The sequence below is a fragment of the Taurulus bubalis genome (assembly GCF_910589615.1).
Source record: "Taurulus bubalis genome assembly, chromosome: 16".
Lineage (NCBI taxonomy): Eukaryota > Metazoa > Chordata > Actinopteri > Perciformes > Cottidae > Taurulus > Taurulus bubalis.
This window is the reverse complement of record NC_136604.1, coordinates 8254788-8280590: the sequence shown is the minus strand read 5'-3', so window position 1 is coordinate 8280590 and position 25803 is coordinate 8254788. Positions and strand designations below refer to the sequence as shown.

The 25803-nt window shown below is 41.0% G+C and overlaps 3 protein-coding genes across 3 annotated transcripts; 1 reads left to right on the top strand and 2 right to left on the bottom strand.

The window, feature by feature from the left end:
* Nucleotides 1-38: 38 nt before the first annotated feature.
* On the bottom strand, nt 39-6877 carry scamp3 (secretory carrier membrane protein 3). The gene is made up of 9 exons (XM_079231629.1): nt 6446-6877; nt 6069-6149; nt 5103-5216; nt 4656-4776; nt 4405-4533; nt 3011-3170; nt 2770-2871; nt 2562-2679; nt 39-1416 (listed from the first exon to the last, which is right to left on the bottom strand). Exons 1-9 carry the CDS (start codon nt 6497-6499, stop codon nt 1267-1269), a joined length of 1029 nt encoding a protein of 342 aa, XP_079087755.1. The 5' UTR covers nt 6500-6877; the 3' UTR covers nt 39-1266.
* A 6192-nt stretch (nt 6878-13069) lies between these two features.
* Nucleotides 13070-15920, bottom strand: crabp2b (cellular retinoic acid binding protein 2, b). The gene is made up of 4 exons (XM_079232482.1): nt 15776-15920; nt 13962-14140; nt 13528-13644; nt 13070-13381 (listed from the first exon to the last, which is right to left on the bottom strand). Exons 1-4 carry the CDS (start codon nt 15861-15863, stop codon nt 13331-13333), a joined length of 435 nt encoding a protein of 144 aa, XP_079088608.1. The 5' UTR covers nt 15864-15920; the 3' UTR covers nt 13070-13330.
* A 6226-nt stretch (nt 15921-22146) lies between these two features.
* mrps21 (mitochondrial ribosomal protein S21) lies at nt 22147-23585 on the top strand. Its single transcript, XM_079232216.1, has 2 exons — nt 22147-22249; nt 23055-23585. The coding sequence occupies exons 1-2, from the start codon at nt 22167-22169 to the stop codon at nt 23233-23235; spliced, it is 264 nt and encodes an 87-aa protein (XP_079088342.1). The 5' UTR covers nt 22147-22166; the 3' UTR covers nt 23236-23585.
* The last annotated feature ends 2218 nt before the right edge of the window (nt 23586-25803 follow it).

Sequence of the window (25803 nt, the reverse complement as noted above, 5' to 3'; positions counted from 1 at the left end):
GCACACTAATACCATTAAAAAGCAGGCAACACTATCACTCCTCACATTGTCCTTTTTAATAAATAACGGTTATACAGGATTTAAAAAAACAAAAAACACATTAACCCGCAGCGTCAGGCACTGCTTCAAAGATCAAGTTGCAAAAAGAAGCCAAGAGCTCAAAGAGCAACAAGTTGGATCACGGATGCAGTTTCCTTCAAGCATGGTGGGTGTCGCCAGAGAATAAAAGCGGGATCCTGTCTCTTTTTGTCTTTCTTCTCAAAACACAAACTCCATTCAAGTGTTGTTTGAATTCTCTGTCTCGATTGTAACTTATTAGTTTACTAATTTACACCACTCAACCCAAGCTGTTTTCCAGCAGCAAAATGCCAGTGATAAAACGTAAGTAAATGACATCACAGAATACTGAACTTGCTACAGTTTGACTCAATTAAACATAAATACAACATCAAAATATGGTATCCTGCTACTCAACTTGCCAAAAAGATACGGCAATAATACCTGTGTAAGCATGACAATATATGTTTTATTAAAACCAAGACAGTGACTTGTAATAATCATAGGAACCACAAGCAGCACCAACAGAACAGTGACAGATATATTGTAACCGGAACACATAATCTTTACAGTATGAGAGGTTTTGGCAAATAGGTAAAGAGGCGTTCTCATTTGGAATGATAATAACAAAACGTGTTAGTTTGCAGTAAAGCAACAAAAGAAATTAGCGTTGAGCCACTCAGTTATGAATCAAATGTTAGAATGGCAACAGTTCAGTGTTCAGCTCCGACTCAAACATTGTCTCATTGTAAACACATCCAGTCATTAAAAAGAAACGGGAACTATCCAGACCAGAACTTTCTTACTTGGCACACAGCTCGTCTTGTCATTAAAAAAAAAAGTAGAATTTCCCCTGCATTCACTGATACTGAGTACGACTGCGTTAAAGTTTATAGAGCTTCTGCATGTTATCGTTTTCACATTTCACACCAACTTTCTGTTTCCTGAATCAACACTTATGCTTGGTTGACTCCCGGTTTGGCAATGTAGCTAACTTGTCCTGTACACCTTTAGAAATTACAAAACCCCACCGCCGTCTCATGCACATGCCCTGATGTTCAGTTGCTCAGGGGTTACTAGACAGACAAATCCCCCCCACCCCCAATCACATTCTAATCACCTGTGGGGAAATAAATACCAAACAGATCCTCTATCAAGCGGAATGGGACCTCCTTCATTCCTCACCCTCCCAACCCCTCTCGTGCCTCTCTATCGAGGAGCGGTGAAGGCCCCCTGGGCAGCGCTGGTGGCTGCGCTGGTGGCGGCAGTGCGTACGGCCTGATTGGACATGACTCCGGTGGCGAACTCGGCCTGGGCCTTTAGAAAGCTGGCATCGGTCTGCCTGTACAGGCCGTGGACCTAGAGAGGGGAAGAGCAGAGCCCGCTGACACCCGATACATGCGGCAATTCATCCTCATACCATGCACATTGTGAGGGTGAACACGATACGCAGAACCCGATAGCGGGGCTATTCTTCGGACTGTTTGTTATCTACCGACTGCTTCATGGTAGTTGGACCACCTGGGCACAGCGGGTGCGAGTATTTCCACAGAGCAGGTGGAAAGTACAAATACAGCAGGACAATTTTGATTTAAATGGCTTCCCTTGACTTCTTTCAAGAAATATGAGCCATTACCTCATGTCACAGTATCTCCTAATAGTCCACCATTCATTAGAGTTCATTCATATTCAAGTTGACTGAGACCTGCTTGTCCTTTAACTTATTAACTGGATTTAAATGAGTACTTTATATGGACTAACAATTATATTTATATTTATGTCTTTTGCGTGTGATTGCCTGCATTTAAAATTGTACTATTTAATATATCCAATGTATGTGCAATAGTATCTCTATAATCTGATATTTCAAGTGTACAGGTTGTTGCTTTCAGGATATTCTGTATGATACAGTTAGTTTTATATAAGATGGATCTAAATTACCATTTAAATCTGTCTCGCCAAACTAGCCTGGCCCCAAAAGCCCATACTACGATACTATTTATTATGCAGCAATAATAATAGTAATAATAATATGGTATGTCCCAATACACAGTTTGTCAAATGCAGTCCGCCAAGAATACTAAGAGTGTACCAAGAAGAATCACATTTTTCTCCAAGCCAGCATGCTGTTCTGGCTATAATAATAATGTGCTAGCTGGAGTACTCTGACAGAATCCAAGATGCTTTAGCATGTAAACACCTTGTCAAGGTTTCTTTTCATTTCATTTTCAGTTGGTTAAATCCCAACTATATGATGGTGAATCATATTGAAGGAGCTAAACTCATATTCAGGATTTCAGACACATCTGCCACCAGATGATAGAGACCTGGATATTGTTTTGATCGTGCGTATGGGGACATGCATTCATGTTGCATGAAAATGCCACATCCTGAGTTAGATACAAGGGAAAGTGTGACTGACACCATATCAGAAATACAACCTTAATCCCAGTCGCTACAAGGATTTTTCCCGGCACGTAAAAACACATTTATGTGGTTTTCACCTTCTTCAGCATGACAACCCCCATGGCGGCTTGGGCAGTGAAGAGGACGGCATTCATCATCATGATTGCACCAACGGGGACACTGGTCTTCAGAGCAGCCAGGCTCACGATCCACCCGCTGAGGGGAAGAGACAGGTGAGACAGGGAAATAAACTGGAAGGAGCCATGCATCTGTTCTGACAGAGATGGTTTTGTTCATTAGTCATACCTGAAACCCCATCCAGGGATACCAATAGTCATGATGACGGAGACGACCACTTGGGCAAAGAAAACAAAGAAGAAGACAAAGAAATTGAAGGAGCTGTCACTCCTGCAAGGGAGAGAAAAATAGTGTTAGTGAGCAGAATGAAGCAACCGCTCAAAGCCATTTATGCTTTGTGCAGCTAGCTAGCTCAGGAAAGTGCATTTACGGTAGATGAGCTTTTTTTCATTTAAATGGTGTAACCCACCTGAAGGCTTTGTACACAGGACGGTACCAGCAGATGAAGGAGCAGGGGGCGAAGAGGAGGGCCCACAGGATGGCTAGGCCCAGGCCAACACCGCCCGAGGGGTCCACGCAGAACATAGCCAGGGAGGAGATCAGGTTGAAGAGCAGTGCACAAGTGCACACTGGACATTGACGAAATAGGATTAAAAAAAAGGAGATAAAAGGATGAATGGGAGCGGTTGGACAAGAATGAACAGCAGTGCAATCTGAGTGGAGGGATCAACTCTTTGTTGCTTCATTACAGCGCAGTGGACTAGAACACAAATCCAACGCGCCCCTCCCCACTCCAAAGTAGGAGCCAACTTGTCAGGGCTTTGGCTGATGCAATATGGCGCTATTTATTACCTCCCTTTTCCTGCTGCTAGGTTTGGAGTTGGCTCCCTTGGTTGTCCCTCGGCCCAGACTTCAGGACTCAAGGTTTTTTTCTCTTTCAATTAATTGTTTATGCTCGCCCACTCCCTTCTCTAATGTGGTAGCTTTCTGCCTCCCTTTCTCGCCTTCTTTCTGTCATTTTCAAAATCAGAATAAAGGTTAATTTTAAAATAGTGCCATAACCCGGACTTAAACCTTGTGAACATGCATGTGACAGACTCATTTTAGACCCCTGTAACCCTTTCCCCCCTGCCTGAAGCTTTGGATCGTGCAGTAGATGTCCCAGGTGAGGACCTCAGAGCCATCTTCCCCTTACACCCTGATAGACCACGATTTCAGTTGGTTCCTGCCAAAGTCCTCAATCTGGCAGTAAAGTGTCAGAATCTTTGTGCAAACATTCAAGCTCATACTCCAGACAGTACAGTAGGAATCACACAGACACGTCATGAGTAGGAGGTAGTGGCATCTGGTGGTGAGGTTGCAGATTGCGGCCAACTGAATAATCCTCTGCTCTCTCCTCCCCAAAATCAAGTGTGTCGAAGAACTACGGTGGCCTTCAGATAGCATATAAAAAAAGCAAAGAGTCAACTCTAGAGCCAGTGTTTGTCTGTTCTGGGCTACTGTAGAAACATGGCAGTGCAACATGGCGGATTCAATTTAGAGGACCTGCTCCTTTAGGTCATTTGCTCAGTTACAGTAACACAACCGTCGTCCTGTAACAGGACTGTAACCGCAAGGTAGCGGGTTCGATCCCTGGTCCCCCCCATAGTTTAGTTTGCATGCCCATTGTTTCTAAATTGCTATGGATGGGTTAAATGCAGAGACCAAATCTCATGTGTGTATGTAAAAAGTATGTAATATCACAAATAAAAAGTTTCTTCTTCTTTTCTTAAGCCCCCACACCAACAACCTGATAACACTATGTTGCCACAGCAATAATGGGGATTCACACAGCAGCGTGTAGTAAGAGTTACAGGAACTCACACATCCAGAAGTAGTACATGAAGGTGACGGTGCGCTGGAAGCGCTGAGTGATCTCCACATCAATGTCCTGGTAGAAGCAGGGGCCCACCGGGCAGAATGAAGGTAACGGGGGCCAGTTATTCTGACGGGCTGATAAAGAGAAGAGTGGGGACAAAACGTCACTAACGGTGGCGTCTTGTGAAATCATTAAAGCTATAAAACATTCAGGTATCTGTAGTATTTATTTCCCCTCCTATCCCCCCATTTCCTACAGGCTCCAGGACCCAAGCTGTGTGACTCAAGCTCCCTCTCTCTCCTCTCCAGCTCCCGGGCTTTCTTCTCCAGCTCCTCCTGCTTCCTCAAGAGCTCTGCTGTGGTAGCATTCACCGCAGTCTAACGCAGCAAGACACAAAAGGGAAATGATGCATCAGAAATGCACGTCAAGTTTCAAAGAGAGAGGGTTGTGTATGAGTCATAAATAATTAAAAGGATTATGTAAAAGACTTGTTATCAAGAGATACACAGAGGACGTGCTTTCAAGGTACATATGTGAAGTTATACATCAGTATTGGCATCTACTGCACATTTCTAACAATAATGTGTGAGTACAATCCCATTTTTGCCACGGAATGTGCTGAGGTCAAGATCAGATGGTGAACATTAGTCTAAAGTGACAAGGTCAACATGTGACAAGTGTCTCTACAATGCAGCATGTATACCTGCGAGGTATAGGAGCCATAGTTGCGAGGCTCAGTGGGTGTTGTCCTACTGGGTGGGGTCTGTGCAGGCACAGATGGAGCAGTCGGAGAGGTGGCTTCATACGGAGGAGGAGGCTGGTAAAACAATAAACAGACATCGTATCAGTTTGACTTCATCCTGTAAGAAAATCCCAACAAAAAAGATACATGCACCACTTTCCACATTGAAACGGGCTTTTTTGTAATCCATTGAATATCAATACATTCTCATAAAAAAGTCAGATTAAAGAGATATACAACTAGAACTTGACTACTTCTGTGTCCATGCCCGAGTTTAGTTCCTGCAGTATTTGCCAATAGCATCAGCTGACAGGAAGTACCAATGACCCAGGCGTTTCATAGCAACAAGAACACTAAACTCTTTAACTTGCGACCGAGGTGTGCCATGTATGTCACATGGCAATGTGTATATTTTGGTCTTGGTTCCTTTAAGACACAAAGACGATCATAACAAAGTACATGTGTGTCAACTGATCACTGAATTATATGTGATTTGATCATCGATTCAAATAAAATGAATGAAGGAAGTGAAACTAAAGAGCGTGTGATCATCAGGCTACTGAAGCTCTGCACTGGCTGACCAAAAAGACCACAATTGATTTTAAAGTTTATTTATTAGTTTTTTACAAAAGGTAACCTCCCTCAGATTGCATCTCTGGGAGCAGGCCGACAAAAACTGTAAACATAATAGACATCTGACGAGTAGAAAAGCTACAAACTGTTGGATTAAACATTAAGCTAAATTCATACTTATATATGTGCACTTGTGACAAATCGTAAATGGCCCATTGCAGATAACTATTACTGTGTTAAACAAATTATATGGAAACATGTTTGATGCGGAATGTCAACTATACACCTCCCCTATTATTTCATAATACATCTATACGTCCCCTAATAACAAATACCATCTCTGATATGACTCACCCCAGTAGTATTGTCAAAAGGGTTGTACAGGTCCAGGGTGGCGTATCCTGTGTTGCTGCTGTGTTGAGTCACTGCAGGGTCCTAGCAGACAAAACAAAGGCAGATAACTGTAGTTAGAACAAGCCCAATACATTTAGACTCAGTCTGCTGAGACGTTGATCCACGTGAAACAAACCCGAGAGGCTTCTACTGGTGTATTCATTGTTCAAGAAGAGCCACAAGTGGGCACAGACTATAAGGAGAGCAGGAAGGCCCAGAAGAAGAAGAAGAAAAGCCACGCGCGTCACATGAGCAACAACACGCCCGCTATTACGCACAGCGACTCCCATCCGTCAAACACACCGGCTCGTGTTACATTAATATTTCATTTCACCCACTTGGAAAGGGTTGTGGTCTTCCATCGGCTCTGGGAAGCTCGTGTATTTTGACATGTCGATGGCGGCTTGTTTTGGGGAAAGAGCGCTTAACGGTCACTTCGCCGCCGCTCGCTGCTGACGTGAGCGTTTCGGTCACGGAGAGCAGATGAAACGCTGCTGCCTCTTATCTGTGAATCGAAAGGGCGGGCGGTGTGGTCGGGTTATCCTGTCAACTAGCTACCCGCCCCTCCGGTGGTCATCTCCCCGCAGTTTGACGTTAGATAGCAGGTGAACACACGATGTACGGACCGGTTGTCGGTTGTCTTCCCCCGGTTTTTTTTTTTTTTTTTTTTTTTTTACCCCCCTCGTTCAGTCCTGACTGTCAGGCTCTGGGTCACAGCTGCGCCGAGTCACAGGGAAAGCACAACAGTTCCGTTATGTCTTCTCCCGCAGACAAAAACAGCCGTGTTACAGGAAGTAGACGGCCAAAGATTCGGTCATGTGACCGCTGCTGCGGCAGAGAAGCACGTGGGACCATGAGGGGGCGTGGCCTGGCTGTGCGTGAAGAGATGCAAACACTTTTATCTCATAATTATGACTTATCTCATATTTATGACTTTATTATCTCATAATTATGACTTTTATCTCATGATTATGACTTTTATCTCATATTTATGACTTTTATCTCATGTTTATGACTTTATTATCTCAGAATTTCGACTTTATTATCTCAGAATTATGACCTTTTATCTTTTTTGTGATGGTAATGGGCTTTCATAAGAATGTATGACAATAGTTTTTATTTTAGTTTTTTTAAACACACAAAGCCCAAACTATAACAATATAAATATGCCAGAGGTTATAGAATAAAAGGTTATCTTATACAATATAAATGACCTGAAAGCAGACATACATCCAAGGAACCTATAACAGATGGATAATCATTACATCCCTAAACTCACACTGGTGCCAAGCTGGTAGTATTCTACATTAATTTACTAACCTACTATCAAACTGTTCCTGTTATTGGCAGGAGGTGTCACTAATAAGATAAAATAAGATAATCGTTTATTAGTCCCGCAGGATTACAGCAGCAGACAGGTATGGTGCACACAAGATACACATAGTAAAATAAAATGAAAAACAAGTAATATAGATATAAATACAGTAAAGAATCCACAATATTATTATACATATTGTATGTGCCTCTTTAAATCTGGTTTGTTATAGCCTTCAGATCTCTACTTGTTGCTTTGTTTGTCAATTAACAAAATTAGCATTTGCACTTTGTTTAGCCAACAATATCTCTGGAGAGAAGTCCTACATTCATTTGGAGATAAACCCATTAAGGTTGGTGAGAAATAATCCTTGGGAAGGTGTAAAAGAAGCAGGCAGGGAGATGTGGTGTTGGTGAATGTTGTACCGCCTCTCCAGCATGGCAAGTCCACCTGAAACCCATCATATCTGTGATGTTTCATCTTTGAAACAATCTTAAATTAAGCTATATGCAAGTCAGCTATATGACTTGGCTTGCCCGCTCCATTAACCTGAGAAGAACTGGCATCAAAATCTGGCACCAATGCAAACCTATAAAATACTGCGTCACGATGACGCTATGACCCTTGCTTCTTTTATAGGATCCTCGGTTCATACTTGTATTTTGGGTAAGCGTGTTTCAACAGAATTATGTAGCTTGGCACTGGCTTGGGCCCATTACTTCCTATCAAAGAACCTAAACATGCTTTTCTGTTAGGTGATGTGATTCACATGAACTACAACAGGGAGAATTAAAAGAGGAGATAAATGAGTCACACGTCATGTCTGGGATATCATTGGGCTACAAATCCTGGCCGGGTCTGTACTTGGCCAAAGGCTCACTGGCTGGATATAGAACATAAGGATGGTCACTGTGGTGTCCACAGGGAGGGTGTGACAGTGGTCTACTTTATGGGCGAGAATTACAATTCTGCAATTATTGCAAATATCTTTATTAAAGGTATACTATGCTAGAACTTCCTAAAAAACGAAACAGTTTATCGCCCATTGATTCTCATTCTCATTATTCCATTATTCCCACCCACGTTTGAAATGCCAAACGTCATGTCAATCTCAGTCAGCTAACTCAAGGAGCGACAAAAAATGTATGCTGCTACTTAACTTGACATGCAGTATTTCTGAAGGACGCATGAAGCTACATCTGATTACAAAGCACCTGGAATTTAAGGGTCAAAACAAAGTGGCATTAACTTCATTTAATTTAAAATGTTTTTTTCTGTTTATCACTATGAAACAGGGCAGAAGTGTTTAGGAGGAAAACTGCAAAATTGAAATAGTTCCAATTGCATGAAAGTGTACAATTAGTAGTAAGCGTATACACTTACTTCTGTGTTACAAGTATGAACTCTCTGGACCCCAAACGTTTGAGAAACCCTACCAGTGGTTCTCAACCTTTTATCTGGATGTACCCCTTGTAAAATATATCTTTCAGCCAAATACCCTCTAACCAGTGCAAAGCATTTTTTGTTGAAAAAAAGATGTAATACACAGCGCTGTGCTATCAGTGTCTGATTTAATATAGAATACATACAATTAATTTCATGAACTTACACTTATATTTTCTTGAATATTTATCAAATAACAATTTTTAAAGGATTTTTTTAATGGATGCTCATTTGAAATATATAAAAAAAGAAATCTCACATACCCCCTGGACAAATGTTTTTTGTCTCTGCCTGTATTTTCTCTTAATATTTTGATGTGTTTGGGACGTTTCTGGTCATATGCAAAACGCATTTGGATTCCACGTGGTGTAACCCCATTCTCATTCCTAGGTCAAACACCGCTGCTTTGTTTTGGCCCCTCGGTGTGTCGAGGATCACAGACCTCCAAGCTTGAGCCCGCTCAGAGAGAGCAGACGGCCCCCAGCATGATGAAGCATGCCTTTGGCTACATTCATTCAAAATATGAAACCTTCCCACAGGTTTGTGTGGACGTGTTTATTTGTGTTTTAGAATCTAACCACTGTGAAACAATCTGAAAATATTGTGTTATTCTTCTGATTCTGGGCTTTGTTGTCATTTCTCAACATCGAGAATGTTTCTGTTTAATAGTATAAAATGGTCTATATATTGTATATTTGTGTCATCACATCTGTACAGAAGGCTCATTTAATAAAGGCCCAGTTTCTGAATATTTATTGTATGTATTTACTCATGGATGTTTCAAGACTTTCATAGTATTTATATAGCACTGCTTTATAATAGAAAATAACATTTGTCATTGACTCTTGGGGAAATGGAGACAAAGGCAACTGAACTTTTGATCTGTGAATTAAAATCCTAATAAGTTTGACAAATACTCAATATGTATAGCCTAATATTGGCACCTAACTCCACGCTTAGTATTTAGCTGTAGACAAAGACATGCAGGCATGTCTGTCTGATCTTAGCCAATGTTTTTTGCCTTGTGGTTATAACTGTTAATATTCCTGTTTTGCTGTTTTAAAAAGACATTTCCCTCCTCCTCCACTAGATGTCACTCTTGTGTCTTGACAGAATAATATACACACTTCTATGGCCTCAGGATCTCAGAAAATGTTCAGGTGCAGCAAAAGATCCAATTATTTTCAGCATGTTTTCTTTATTTATACATTGGACACAATCAAAATTAATCTTCAATCCTTTTTTTGCTTGGAATAATGATATCTTCCTGGAATTTGTTAGATATAAATTTCCTCAAGTTTTTTTTGTCTTGGCTTGTATGAAGTGTATGACCTGTGCATGCTCAAAGGACCTTTTCATAGGTTTGTCTCTCATATATGACCCTTGCAGTCACATGTTGAGCAGCATCAGACAAGCTTACACCTTTAGTTTATACACACTTCATGGCCTCATGCCCTCCAACAATCCAGCCTTGTCTCTTTTCATTTTCTCCTCCAACAAGTCACATGGAGTCACGTGTGCGAGGGCAGTCATATGATTCATCACGTACACATAGGTCACATGCTCACATACAGTACCCACACACTCCTGTTCGTACTGTACATGCCGTGTTTCTGAACAAATCTTCACACATATCGATTTATGCAGACCTACACTAACAAACAGTGGCGGCCGGCCAATAGAGGGCCACGGGGTCTGGCCCCACCCACCTTCAGCCACCAAAAAAATGTATAATAATATTAATAAATTATACAAATTGTCAATATTTGTGTTTTTGAGCTATGGAATATACCCAGTAATATTTGTAAAATAGGATATCTGTGCGAAAGCTTCTTTAGTTGAACTGAGTGAGCATGTATCCGTGCTTGCATCGTTTGTCGTCTGTGTTTGCCCGCTGATTCCTGTGACTAATCATTTCCTCTAATTGCCATGTCATGATTGGTCCAGATGGCTCCAATTCAAAGGCTGAACTCGGGTGCCTCCCTGTCCTAAAACCACAGCATTCCAGCAATGCAGGGCTCCATGACATCACTGCCTGAGGACTGGACCAGAGTGAAGAGTTGTGTGTGGAAACTAAGTGACCCGGCTAACAAGGAGGGTCTGGGTGGTTTAGACTGAGGCCACTTCAACCATCAGTCAAAAGGGTCATTTAGACAGAATCGTCCCTCTCGTGTATTTGGTGTGTGTGTGTGTGTGTGTGTGTGTGTGTGTGTGTGTGTGTGTGTGTGTGTGTGTGTGTGTGTGTGTGCGTGTGTGTGTGTGCATGTGTGTGTGTGTGTGTGTGTGTGTGTGTGTGTGTGTGTGTGTGTGTGTGTGTGCATGTGTACGTGCAAGGCCAATTTTCTTTTAGAGCGAATAGCAGGGAACTTTCCATCCCTTCCAGAGTGCACTGCGGTTTTGTTGAGTGCTTACACAATAACATGGGTTTTCACTGGGGCCATTGAAAACCCACTCTCTGCCTCGGAGAAATCAAAGCACATGATGAGTGAAGTTGTGCAAGCCATGCATACTTTCTGTTACGCCGATACAGTACAAACTGAATGCAGAGCAGGGGTTGGCAAGGAGCCTCCATTCACTCAAATACTGTTTTGAGCTACAGTGCATGTGCTTTACACTTACATTTACATTTCCTGCTGCTTTTTACTGCGTTACATGTATTTGACAACTGTCGTTACCTACGGGTTAAGATTGTACTATTAAAACACATGCTTATTGTATAAAATTCAACACCTTGTTTACAAGCATCCCAACCATTTTGACCTGTGAGCCCGTACCAAAAAAATCAAGTCTCATTGTTTCACCAAAGAGACAATTTCAACTTCTCACATGGTTGCATTCAAACAACCGTTTAAAACCATTTAAATTGCGCAATAATGCACATAATTAGATTAGAGAGACGTTTTAAATCATCAAACAATTCTGTGTTGCAGAACTTTTCTTCCTTCTTTCATGCCCCACTAATCATCTCACGACCCTTCACATTTACCTTGTGATCCCTTGAGGAGGCTCGACCCCTGATGTATGTAAAGTAGTTGCATGTAGCTACACCACAACCGGATGCAATGACGCATCGTGCATCAGTGTCAACAATCTGATAATTAAATATGTAGTGCTTTTAAGAAAAATGTTGAATGCCTGACATTTATTGATAATGGAGTATTTTTACACGTGGTGTCGACTTTTACTTGAGTAAAGGAGTTCTTCCAGACACACACACACACATACACACACACACACACACACACACACACACACACACACACACACACACACACACACACACACACACACACACACACACACAGGTTATTGAGAACGTTCATCCCAGTGGAGGCCCAGTCCTCCCACTGCTTGCTCAGCACTGTGTATAAACTGGGAAGCACTTCAGAGGGGCGCTTGTCTGCCCACTGTTTGAAAACCTGGGAATATCGTCACTGCCTGTGAACCGTAGCAGTTCACTCCTCAGGAAGTGCCTGAGAGACCCCGAAGGTCCATTTTTCACAGCATGGTGAAGTCTGCCTCACACGAACCAGCAGTTGAATTTTAGTTGAGTAAAAGAACGATTATAGGGACTTAAATATATCTGTCTATGCATGTTTTGTGTGCATCCATTATGTAGAAAAGTGGGCTTTTTAGAGGGAGCGGCTGGAAATCTCCATGCACACTGAAGGAGAAGCCACTTTACACGTTGTACATGGGTGCAAAGCCAAAGCAAAAGGGGTGGGGGGATTTTTTTATTGAGCTCACTCTGTAAGTAGGTACAGCTGGAGAGGGGAACATACAAAGCATAACCTCTTCTATGAAATAACTTTCTCATGATCACCCTCTCTCTGGCCCTCACTTCTTTTCCTTTCCACTCCCTGTTTCCCTCTTGTCTTTGCCAAATGTCCCTCAAAGGGAAGTTTATAAAATACGATTTGTCTTCGGGAGTTTTTAAACTAATTGAACACATACTGTAGCGAGCTAGGATGACACAAGAGCAAACAGAGGACAATGTCGATTGCAAGTGGAAAAATACAGGGGGTGGGAAAATCTGGAGAATATGAATGCAGACAGTGATGTAAAGTGATACGCAGACGGACGACAAGGGAATGGGAGGTGCCGCGAGGAGGCAACATAAAGAGTGCTTGAGGAATCATGAAACAGGAATCATGAAACAGTGAAGTCATATAAAACAATTTATTAACAAGTTGAAAAAGGGGGATTTATACACAGCTTTTAGAAAAGGAATGTGTGACATTTCTATATGGTACATAAAGGAGCAAGTTCAGGCATCTTTGGTGCTCTTAAAGCAACTACTGCGCCAACATAAATTCATATCAACTAAGGCCTTTTTCGACATAGAGCAGAGTTTGAGATCTGACCAACATCTGACTGGCTGAGAGGAGGACGAGGAAGTAAGCAAGGCGAGTAAATGTAAACCATGCATGAGGCACAAAACAGGAGTATTGTATGTCATGTTTCCTCATTCCCTCTCATACACCCTGGTGCAGACGACATCTCCTGCAATCATTGTCTGAAAGAAAACCGCAACAGTAGTATTAGCTTTTGGTAGCGCTTTTGAATATGACACACATTATAAAGGGGTTATGTATTGCAACTAATGAAAACAAATAAAGCAGATATAAAGTCATGATTTTGTGCTGTCCACAAAATAATCACCAGTATCAGTTCTCCATCGTTGGTCAGCTCTCGGGTCCACGCTGTTTTGGGCCCGTCGCCTTTCTGTACCGTCTGTTCACAGCTGATCTTGCTGTCTGTTTCCCACTTAGGAAAACTCTGCAGGGGTTCATATGGAGAAACATATGCATCGTTTAAATCTATAAAGTCATGGCAGAGTTGTGGTTTTGACACAACTGGATGAGCCGATTGCTGTAAATCTGACATTTTTTTGTATGTCCTTCACCACTGACTCAGCATGAAGGGATGAAGAACAGATCAGTGTATTGTCACCGGCACTAACTCTGCAGAGTTGGGCTGAAATGATTTCCATACGGTGCTTCCCGTGCATAACTCTGGCTAGTTAGGCTTTCCTTGGCCAAGACCTGGTATGCGTGCATTGACATTATACAAGAATGTTATACGGGGATGTGTACCGTGCAGGGACGTCCATCCACCGTGGCCTCATTGAAGGACTGACCCACGGTGAAGGAGACATGGGTGGTACGGACGCTGGTGGATGTCTTGATGGACAGACTCTCGTCCTGCTGGGTGATTTCCACCGCCGGGCTGGAGGCCGCTCTCGCTGCAATCTTCCTCAGGAACACATTCACACCTGCTCACACACAAGCAGGACTGATATCAAACAACAAAACTTTATCCAGAGCATGTTATACGTTCTTACTCGGGTTTACCTTACCATCCATGCAGCCGGTTTAAGGTAATTTAGTACAGCATAAAAATCAATCTTTCAGCAACTTTAGTTTCTTTGACAATGTTACAGTGTCGCTGTGCGGTAATGCAGCTGCAAAAAGGGAATGTGTGGACATTTTTCCCTGGCTTGGCGGTCATTGAAACTATGTCATCTGCTAATCGAAAGTTGCACAAGAAACAACTCAAAAAATGTCCGTCTCTGCTGATTATTTGTCTTTTCAGTTTGATTTCCAACAGTGGAATGCTTTTTGGCAGTCTGAATATTTTCAAAACAGTCTGTAGTGCTGCACAGTAATAACATAACAATGATGAAAAGAAAAATATGGTTGTTAAATGTTCATTGTGATTTATTTCTTATTTGCAAGCCTCATTATACGCTGACCTTTTTTGTCCTCTACTGAATAAACTTCAACCGAGGAAATGAATCTACGAATTTATGGTATGCTTCAGAAAATGGTTGCTAGTAAAACAGAGCATACAGCATTTTTGTACTTAATGCGTTCATCATGCAAAACCACTGGTATGGTTTGTACTGTGACATAGTTAAATTTATGTTAAGCCGTTATGCACCCAACTTTAAAAACGCAGATGAACCTGAGTGAAACGAGATACAAATTTGTAGTTCTACATCCAGACTATCCCACAAATCAGTTCCAGGTCGGACCATGCTTGCTCATAGAGAGGTGCAGCACACACACACACACACACACACACACACGCACACACGCACACACGCACACACACACACACGCACACACACACACACACGCACACACACACACACACATACACACACACACACACGCACGCACACACACACACACACACACACACACAGGCATAGATTGGGTCAGGGAGGCCCGGGGCAGTGAAGGAAAGTCAGTTCCCATCCGGCTGGCTGCTGGGGCCCATGTCAAGGCTTAGTTCCGTTTACACTGGCTCTAATTACAACCGCATGAGGAGGACCCTGCTTCAGATGATTCTAACATTCCTCCACAGGCTATTTGTCTTCAGATTTTTAATGGATGCCACTGGCTGGCCCTCGCCTGACCTCTCCTGTTCTCGCTTATAACGGGAGTCCATACAGTTTCATATAAGCAAGACCAATATTCCAAACAACGTAGGTTAGCTGGGCTGGAGCAGACCAATGTAACCACAGAGAGCCACTTCAGACCCCTTTGGTTCTCCAGCTGACCTCTAAGCCAAGTGGATTTCCATGTGGATAATGCCACTGTCAACCTGATTGACAGGTCTTTGTGCAGAAGATGCTTCTCTTTCCTTTTCTAATCCTCTTTTGCATTTTCACAATGGAGCTGAATGGTTGATGATAAACCAGATAACAATATGCAGCTCGACCCTAAACCGGCATCAAAGTTTGACTTTTTGCATGTAAAGCATTTTAATAAAAATTGTGGAGGGGGACAAAATGCAATCCTGACATTTTTTTCAAGACAGATAAACAACTTTATTGGGCATTATTAAACAAATCAAATAAGGAACATGTCTATTTATAAAATGCCTCAAATGCAGGACTCACCCAGCATTTTCAAAAGTTCCTCGAAATTTTCCGAAGACTTCATTTTCCATTTCCCTGAGAAATCTATGGTTTTCTTCTCGGTGTCCATGATCTCTTTCGCAGATTAGAAGCGGAGTCGGACTGCAGACTCGCGACCGTGGTCCCTCTGTCCCCCGCCGTTAACCGGCTCTCTAAATTGTCTCCGCTGCCTGCATCTGCGCCTCCGTTGATTGGCCGACGGCTCGCCTGCATCTGATGCGGGTCCAGCCAATGCAGAGGCCGCTGGCAGGGAGGGGCTTTCTCCTTCTGACTGACTGCGCACCTCTGTCAGTACGGGGAAAGATTGGGACACGAGCTGGAACATGCACTTCCAGTAAGTCCTTTGATGTTGACGAGCAGCTCGGATATTAAGTGTTAATTGTATTTTCAAGTTGGGGTAAAGAAGTCCAGAACATAAGTGAGAGACTGAATCAGTGAGCAATTAAATGTAAAAAAAACAACAACAAAAAAGCGGATAAAACCTTTTTATTAAAAAACAAACTAAATTTAGACTACACATGTGTTAAGGTTCCCAAGATCTGGAACGTGAAATCAGATATCAGGGTTAATGTGTTCAGCTCCAGAGAGAGAGAGAGAGAGAGAGAGAGAGAGAGAGAGAGAGAGAGAGAGAGAAAGAGAGACAGAGAGAGAGAGTGTGTGTTTGTGTTTGGGGGCCAATTACAATTTAAGAGAGTTTTTATTCTTCATTAGCTACAAAATAAAGTTTTATTTACCCAACACAGCTCGTTCTGTCTCTATCTGAACGGAACAGGGGCAGGTTACATGTCTTTAGGGCGCTTCTTTTTGTACACAAAGCCTCCTCTGTGAGGTCAACAGTGTCAGTGGAGGCTATACAAGCATACATCCTGCTAATGCCTCAAATACTTCCATTCTGCATGACATGTATGACTAATTTATATTTTGGTGGTTTTGTTTATTTTTATGATGCATTCATTATATGTAACACTAATAACGCTATTGCAAATTAAAGATGGACAAGAGCTTAAGGAATGACCAGCCTTTTGTTTGGTAGTGTTTCACTGTAAAAGAACAATAATATATATTCATATTGAAGTTTGCTTTTAAGTCAAAATTGGTATTTCCTGGCACAATGGTGGCAAAGCAGAGAGGATGCTGGGAGGCTGAGATGCACTCAGTTTGACAACCTGAGAGGCCAAAAAACAAAGCCAAGAACTGCAGTTCATGAAATGAGAACTTGAGCGAGTCAATCCCCTCAGATCCACATCACAGCAGAATTTACAGTAGAAATAAACATGTTTCCAACCTGGTACAACAATATATATGGTCTCTATAGCTACTATCCCCGCTACAACTAACCTGTACAAATTATATTTGGGCTTTAAGTTAAGCATAACTAAGGGCCGTCACAGACGCTAGCAGTCTGCTAGATGTCACCTCAACTAATTTAAGTCACTGAACTTAACCTCTTGGTCGTGGTGCTGCTGCTCTTGTCTTTTGGAGAATTTGTCAAGTAAATATCGGCCGTATAATAAGGCTTGCTTTGTGTTTAATTGTACAGGGGTTGGATGGTTTGCAGCTGGAGGACCTCCATGCATGAGTTTTTCAAAGGGATAGCAAGAACCAGTCAACCGCAACTTTTTTTATTTTTATCAATCTGACAGAACAGAGAACTCTGACAAGAAAAAGGAGGAGGTGTGAGCTTTATGGTGAATCACGAGCATCATTGTTCTTTGAGCTTCATTTCGGCTCCTCAGAAACATATGGGTGACGTCTCAGAGACTATGTCCATGTTTAATAGTCCAAGGTTTTCACTACCTAAGAATGGTGAGGGAGGAGTGAACAGGCAGCCAAAATAGTCTGCAGTCCGCTGCAGCAATGCGAGATTAGCCGTGGATAACACAGAGGTGCCCATTCACTCACTCAGAGATAATAATAATAAAGGTTGAAGCAAATGTGAAACTGTTAGTTTTTCCTCGATTGCTAAGACACATTTCTTGAAACGGTCACCCATTTTCTGAAAACTGTAAACACAAAACCTCATCTTCAAGCACTATTTACAAAACCTCTGAATCCTCTTGCAAAATGAAACTTTCGCCTCAAAACAGATTTACCTGTGCTCAAAATCAAACAAAGTGATCCAAATAATATACACTATCAAGCAGTCAGTAAACAATACACCAATAAATAGAAACACACATTGTTCAAAACATATAGTTCTCAGGGAGAAGTAGATTTTTAAACCAAAAAAATATTTCATATGAACGAAAACATGTTCTATTACAGTAGCAGAAATTACTACTGTGCTTTGCTCTTCGAAATTTCTTTTGTTCTTCCTCCACCTTGTACCCCTATTTTTACAGAACTGTACCCTGCATCTCACAAATGTGTCCTTTGTCTCTGTGATACTGCAATTCTTGTTCTTTGTTGATATGAACCTGCAACCAGTCAAAATCTATTGAGCAGTCAGTACTGTAACAAAAAGAAACCACGATGTTCAAGGCCATATTATTTGTTTATTGTACATTATACAGCCTACAATGCATTGTAGGCATACTACAGTATACAATACTACAGTAAAAGGGACAAGAATCAAGACTGATCAGACTGAGAATGTGTTTAAAGTTTTGCTGAAAAGTCTAAGTGAGATCTGCAAATTGGGTTTTACCATGTGAAATAGTAGTTTAAGGTATTGACAACAGACTGCACAATTAGCTAAATGAGTTCAGGCAACTGAGAACTTTGTTCAGCCAATGGGTTTTAGTGTTTTAGCAATTGAGAAAAACTGTAAATCAGTATTTGATAAAAACATAACAGACTCAACAATGTAAGTTACAAAGAAATAAATAAGATCCATAAAATAACTATTTTTTTGTCAAATCAGTAAGGCTATTGTCCCTCATGCCAGAAGGAAATGAAGTATCAGCGTGCAACACGCTATCAATCTAAAATCTAGTAAGAAAACAAACAAACTAGAAACAGGTTTATACATGTTAAACTTGAACTTTGGAACTTTTTTGTAGCAGAGAGTAGTAGACCAAACAACACAACTAAATAAATAGATTCAAGTATAGTAAGTAAAACAAAATCCCCTCAAGTACTGTCAGGGAAATGTATTTTATATATTAAACTCCCAATAAATGTAATTCCACTTGGACCCATTGGTGGAATCCAACGTATTGGCTGACTCTCTCAGTGCAAACTTAATTTTCTTTCGGTCATAGACTCTCGTTCTGTTCTGTCCTTCTCCCTCACATGCGCTCACACACTGCCAAGAATATTTCACCAGGTCTGGATCAGAAGGGATGCCTCAGGAAACATGATGCATTGCATTCACCCAACAAAAGGAGTCATGATGTTATCAACGCGTCTCAAGCATTCCTCCCTGTGGCACCATGAAGCTACTGTACCTCTAGAGTTACAGCAAGGGAATTTACCTCATCGGGTATTTTACAGACAGAGAAAGCAAATATAAAAGCACTTTTGAATGCAAATGAGACATATATACCATCCAGGCCAGCATTCACCGCTGGCTGACCTCAGACTGAGAACACACAGAGGATAACAGCAGCTCAGGGAAGAGAGGAAGAAGAGGAGAATGGCCCTGATGAAAGGATAACACTGGACACTGCTGTCCATGTTGCTATGACAACGTATGTAGTTTCATTAATCTGTGATTCACATGAAAGCAATATCCCTATAAACTTTGATAACTGCAGAGATCTGCAAATGTGTTTTTTTTTCTCGGTTTATTCACTTATTATTATTTCATACATCTATTCCTTAAGGTGAATCAATTTTTTTATTTTTTTGACCATAGGGCTACGCTTTCTGTCATAAAATGTACTGTTACGCAGACCTTTATTAAATATTGAATAGGGTCAGAGCTGCAAACTTTGACGTAGTGCAAAAGGTGACAGGATACAAAACTAAAATCCGGGAGAGGGATCTGGGGGCCTCTTCCCCCTGGAAGAAAATGGAAGTGATTTTAATATGAAGCCTTTTTGAGATTCGAATAAAGAGAGATAAAGAGAAAACAACATCTAGTTTCGATGAATAAAATATGTTTTTGCTGCATAATAATATATATGTATTAAATCATTAAACTTTAATTATTCATGTATTACTGGGTTCATCGCTTTGATGTTGCAGCAGGTAAATGTGGAGCTAGTTTTAAATTATTTATATATTACTTTATACTTCTGGGTAGCTTGTGAATTTTGCCTGGGGACCAATAGAGCCTCATTGGTATACTAACATCATATGCTATTTTTTTAAATTATATTTTGCGTAAGTAATGTGAATCTGCAAAGTAACTAAACTTCTTTTTTTCCAGTAAGTGCAAACAAGCCTATACCTCAAATTTGTATAATTAGGCTTAAAATAGCCGACTTGATTAACCTACCAATACATGTAGCCAATAGTTACTTCCCACCACTGGTAACTGATTTGTAAAAATGCCATAGAGATATCATAGCTACCATTACACATCAGGAAGGTAGCTCAGCAACACTATTTACATGTCTGTAAATTCTGTCTGATTCTGGCAGTCTACTCTGCTGTTACAGGTGTTAAGTCAAAGTACGTTCCCTCATCCAGTAGCAGCCCACTTTCCCCTCAGGAATAGTTACTTATCCATTGTCCTAATATTGTGCTGAACAAACTACTCAATCTCAACTAATAGTTATCTATCAAGCGTTGGAAAAATTGGGAAAACAAACCGCTTTGAAAGATGTCGGGTATCTGTTTATGATTTATAGCCAATGCTGTATTACATGAAATATGCCAAATATTGACTTAGTCGTACTGCAATCAAGTAGCCTATTCATCTCCACCCAAACTACTTTGTTTGGCATGCAACAAACAACACATGTGTGAAGTGTATTTAAATAATTAAATAAGCAATGATAGTTACATCAAACATTACCCAGGAACCTTTATTACAAGTATCTGGTCGGTAGTCCAGAGACACCCCAGAGAAAACCTTTTCCAGATTTTGAACAACAGCACCATTACTTTAAGAGGCGGTAACAACAACAAAAGTGCCGACTAATTATGATTCTAGGGTGATGAGTTTGAAGGTATGATTATGGTTAGTCATCGGGTGAGTTCAGTTCATCAATCCAATCAAATCCAATGTCACAGAGTTCAACATCAGTATGTGTTCTCTTTGTGCTCCATATAGGCCATGCACCTGTGTTTGTTCAGAAGGAACACCGAGTGCAGAAGAAATGTGATTTGCTAAGTGGGTTGTTAAGATGATTAATCAGATATTTTCTCAAAGGGAAGGGTGACTGTGACAATCTAAAAGTGTGTGTGTGTGTGTGTGTGTGTGTGTGTGTGTGTGTGTGTGTGTGTTTTCCAAGAGCATTGTACTGTTCTTCCAAAGTTGTTTCAGCGTCTTATCTAAGGCAAGACCCATTTCCGTTAGTAAATCGGAACTTGCTGAAAGGTAGTTTTCTTGTGTACTTCTATATCTTCTCTTTTTTTGGATAACATTGTTTATGCTTATTAGGGGTTTGCAACTGCAGCACCTCTCCTGAACTAACCTGCCAGACCTCATCTACCACTGCGTAAGTGAGGAATCGGGTAGCAGCACTATTTTTTAAATCTAGAATGAAAGAAATAGAGGCAGGTTCCCAAAAATGTAAATGTTTCTTAAATTAACTCTACGTCACTGTCTCTTAGCTTTTAGTTTCTTTTAACTTGTCTTGTTCTGTGTTTTCTGTCTGTAACTATGTGTTTTTTATGCTGCTGCCTGTCTCGAAAAAGAGATGTTTAACCTCAATGGGACTTCCTGGTTAAATAAAGGTTTAAATAAAAAAATAAAAAATGCAAGTCTTGTAGTAATGACCTCTTATGGAGTACTTTTATAAATTGACTTAAAAGTGATTTTGTTTGATTATTAGAGAATTCACTCAGTTATTTTTGTTCAACATGCATAGTACCTGATATTGGTGTCACTCAACTAAACAATCCTCTCTGTCTGCATCAGCTGGTACTGACCTTGCCAGGCCTGGATGGATGGTCAGCGCTGAAGGCCAACCTTTACCACAGGGCTTGCTGCAGTGTTTACCACCTTATATCTGCAACCCACAATGTCAATTGATAGCATTTATGTATGAGTTTCAAAGAAATGTCCTAAGCAAAAGCTTCTTCCATACCATATCATCCACAAATTGATTCCAATATCAAAACATATGGACATGTGGGCTCGAAATATCTCTTTGGAACAGAGCTCTGTTGCTAATACCAGAATACAAATGACAAGTAATTCACGACAATGGAGAAAAGCGTCACCTAGCGTTGAATTATGGGTTTGCGCTTGAATCCGGAACTCGCTGTAGTTACGTGTTTCCAGCCGGTCGGCACTAAAGGACGCACCGGTCACATCATGTCGAAGCACCTTCGCTTCATCGCGCGGACAATTATGGTCCAGGACGGCAACGTTGATGCGGCGTACAAGACTTTAAACAGGTCAATTTATTGTGTTTAATAAGTACATATATTATAAACGTTGCTGATGATCAGGGAGATTACTAATGTTGGCTAGGTTAACGTTAGCCTTCCGCTCAATGTCACCGAGCTGCGCTTGCGCAGTGGTGTCACGGCTTATAGAGCCAGGAGCTAAACGCTCACTTTAATTCTTTGTTGGTTCGTTTGACAGATACAGAGGTAGATAAAAAATAACGCCAGCACCACATTAAAGGGTTTAAAGTCTGCAGCAACATTTGATCGAATGTACTACTGCTAAATTCGACAGTTCCGGACATTTAAATGTGTTTTATCATTAACAGAGCTTCAAAGAAGACCGATCACGGTTGCATAATCAAAAAGACAAAGTATTAAGACAGAAATCAAGGGGAGCACTCATCACGGCATGGGCCAAACAGAGAAACTAACAACAATACTAAAACATACGTCAGGAGTCTAACTCCTTATTTTTGAAGTGTACAATAACATCAATGCAGTATTGGTTGTCTTTAAGGGTTAATAGTTCAAAGGGTTCGAGGCACTGTTTGTTGTTTTCCAGCAGCAGGCTCAGCTGTCTCCTTGTAGAGAGGCACGTGGAGGCAATAGACATGCTCTTAAATCCGTATTGAGCTCCTTTAGGAAAGGCATGCATTATCTGAAGACCTTATGATACTTCTTATTTTCACTTGCAAGCAGTCTGTCAGTGTCCCTTGAATTATTGTTATTCTTTCTATTTACCTGTTGAGTTGATTGCGTTGAATGCAACCCCAAGTATCAGCTACTCACACATTTTCTCTACATACTCCAGGCTCCTGACTCAGGATGGAGTTATTGAGTCAGTGAAACACAAGCGCTACTTCGAGAAGCCCTGCCGAGAGCGACAGCGGAAGAGCTTCGAGAACTGCAGGCGGATCTACCACACGGAAATGGCCAGGAAGATTGCCTTCATCTCCAGGACAAACAGAGATGATCCCTGGCTCGGCTGCTAGTGGTGTGATGGGACAGGATCTTATCATTGGACTTGTTGAGACGGAGCCAGCCAAATGCAAGAGGCCATTAAGACCAACACAATGTCACCGTCACATCTGAATGGACTTTGGAAATGCTTAGAGAGAAGTGGCTTTCATTGTTTGGAAGGACAAAGACTTTTGTAGATGTGCATTCATTGTTGAGTCAACGTTGGACATTTTTCCAATTTAATCCACATAATCTGGCATGAAAAGTGCTCGTACTCATTCTTGTGCAGGTTAATGAATCCATGGTTGATGACATTTTGTGCTCTGAATCTTCCCACACAATGGTGTTGATTTTAAAAAGCTAATAAATGTGTTACATTGTCTAAAAATCTTAAATTTATTTATTTAATTTATTTATTTATTTAAGTATTTAATAATAAGACATTGTAGTTTGTTGTCCGTGCACCTCTGCACATTGTCCGTTTGTTTACAACAAACGGAAGAAACAAGAGAATAAATAAAAACAAACCGATTAAAACATGAAAATAGTAATACTGCACAATAAAACTAAGCATTAGAAGAATGAAACATGTAAAAGATGAAAACAAAGGAAGAGTGACAGCAGTAATTATCAAGCGACAAATAAGTATTCATGTAGGCCGGTCCCAAACCATATTTCTTCAATGAAAGAAAGCTGCTTTGGTTACCTTTTATCTGGGTTGAAGATGATGCCTTGGCTGGTGACTTCTGATTTAACCGGTGAACTGGCTCTCTTTTTGTTCGTGGACCAACTAATGAAATGTCTGTTTTCTCACCATTTAATTTAAAAGAGTTAGTCAATTTCCACTTGTTATTGCAGCCAAAACAATAGTTAATTAAAAATGTGTTGTTTGTCACTTGGAGTCGATGAAATATACAGAAAAAATAAGTAAATATGAATTCATCATAATTAAACTTCTGTTCAAAGCAACAAACTGCTATCTAGTGTAGCATACGGCATACAAATAGCTGGACATGACCTCATTGGCTGGCGGCAACTCAAACAATGCGGGGGATGCTTTTGTGGGAATGGGGTCTCGGCTCAGCATCATCTCACTCTTAATTAATTCAAGGTCGCTGCTGCACAGTGTGGCGTTAATGTCCACTGACAATGTCGGCCACCTCTCACAAACTCCCGTACGCCAGACACGTCACCACGGGGGTCTTTATTGTTTGCACTTGCTCCCCGTCACACAGGGAAAGTTAAACATTTGCACCAGGCTCACTTGTCTTAGAGGTTACCAGAGGTCATGTTGATATCCTGTCCTGTGGCTTCAGTCAACGGGTGGCACTGCAAGGTCTGAAGGAGCAGTGCGATGGATGGCCTATATTGTTATACGGAAAGAAACCGACTGCTGTCTCTAATTCCTTTTTTTAAAGGGTCAGTTCATCTACTTTTCAAAAAATCTCTGGTAGTTCAAAACAGTCATGTCTTTCCAGAATATGCATTCTCGTTAATGTGTCTAATCCACTGTGAGCAGTCTTCATAGGCACTGCTTTTTGATGGAGAAAAGGTCCCCGTGAACATGGCTAAGTTACTTAGCTAGTTACTAAATGTCACTGCGAAACAAGCGGTGACTTTCTTGACTTGCAAAATTATCTTTTTAAATTTGCAAACATCATATGTGTAATTCATGGCACGGGGATCAATAACTTATTTGTCTCTCGCCGTTGACCTTCGTACATATTTTTTTTCTCCAAAAATAAAGTCCCATGGTGGACACTGGAAGGGGCTGTGTGTAGACTAGTCCAAAACCAAGAGGGCAAACTTAGTCCTTCAGCCTCGTCAAAGGCAGCGCATAGCAGTTGCACTTTTTCTGTTCATACATTTCATAATAAAAGCCCTAGAAATGTACACTACATAACTGTTCCCCAGAGGGAACTCAAATTCACTCAGCAATTAAAGGACAACTCAATAACACAATTCTCCAGTAGCTTAGGCTCTATAGCAATTCATATCAGACTACCAGGCGGTGCTCTGGGTCGATAGGAACCAGGTAGTGTGTCCTCGACCTGCATGGATCTATTCAAACCTTTTATTGAATAGATATTGCTCTTGATATAATTAGTTTTGATGCTAAATATTTTCAGAAGAGTATATCACATTTGTGTGTTGTTTATTGTGTAAAAGCCTTAATGGGAGATGTTGCTGTTGATTCTTTTAATTTGTTATTTTCCCATTACGTGAGCTCCACAGAGGATTTTTCTCTCCGCTTTGCTGTATTGTGCTGGCAAGGACAAATATAAAATAAAATATGGGGAAATGGTATGGTCACATGCTGTCTGTTAATATTAGTGTACTTTTAGATCCATCAACTATCTTTATCAGCACACAATGGTTTTAAGTCAGTGTGCTGTCATGTGATTGTAAAATGCGCAAATGTTTTTGTTGGCCCCTTCCCAGCATGCACACTGGCACTTCCTTATCACAGGCTGGGCAAGCCTGCAAACATGTCACTACTTTAAATATTCAGCAGTTTGCTGGACAAAGTCCCGATACATATCCGACAGCTTTAACTCATGCACCAGTGTAACATATTGGCTGCTGCTAATTTGGATGAT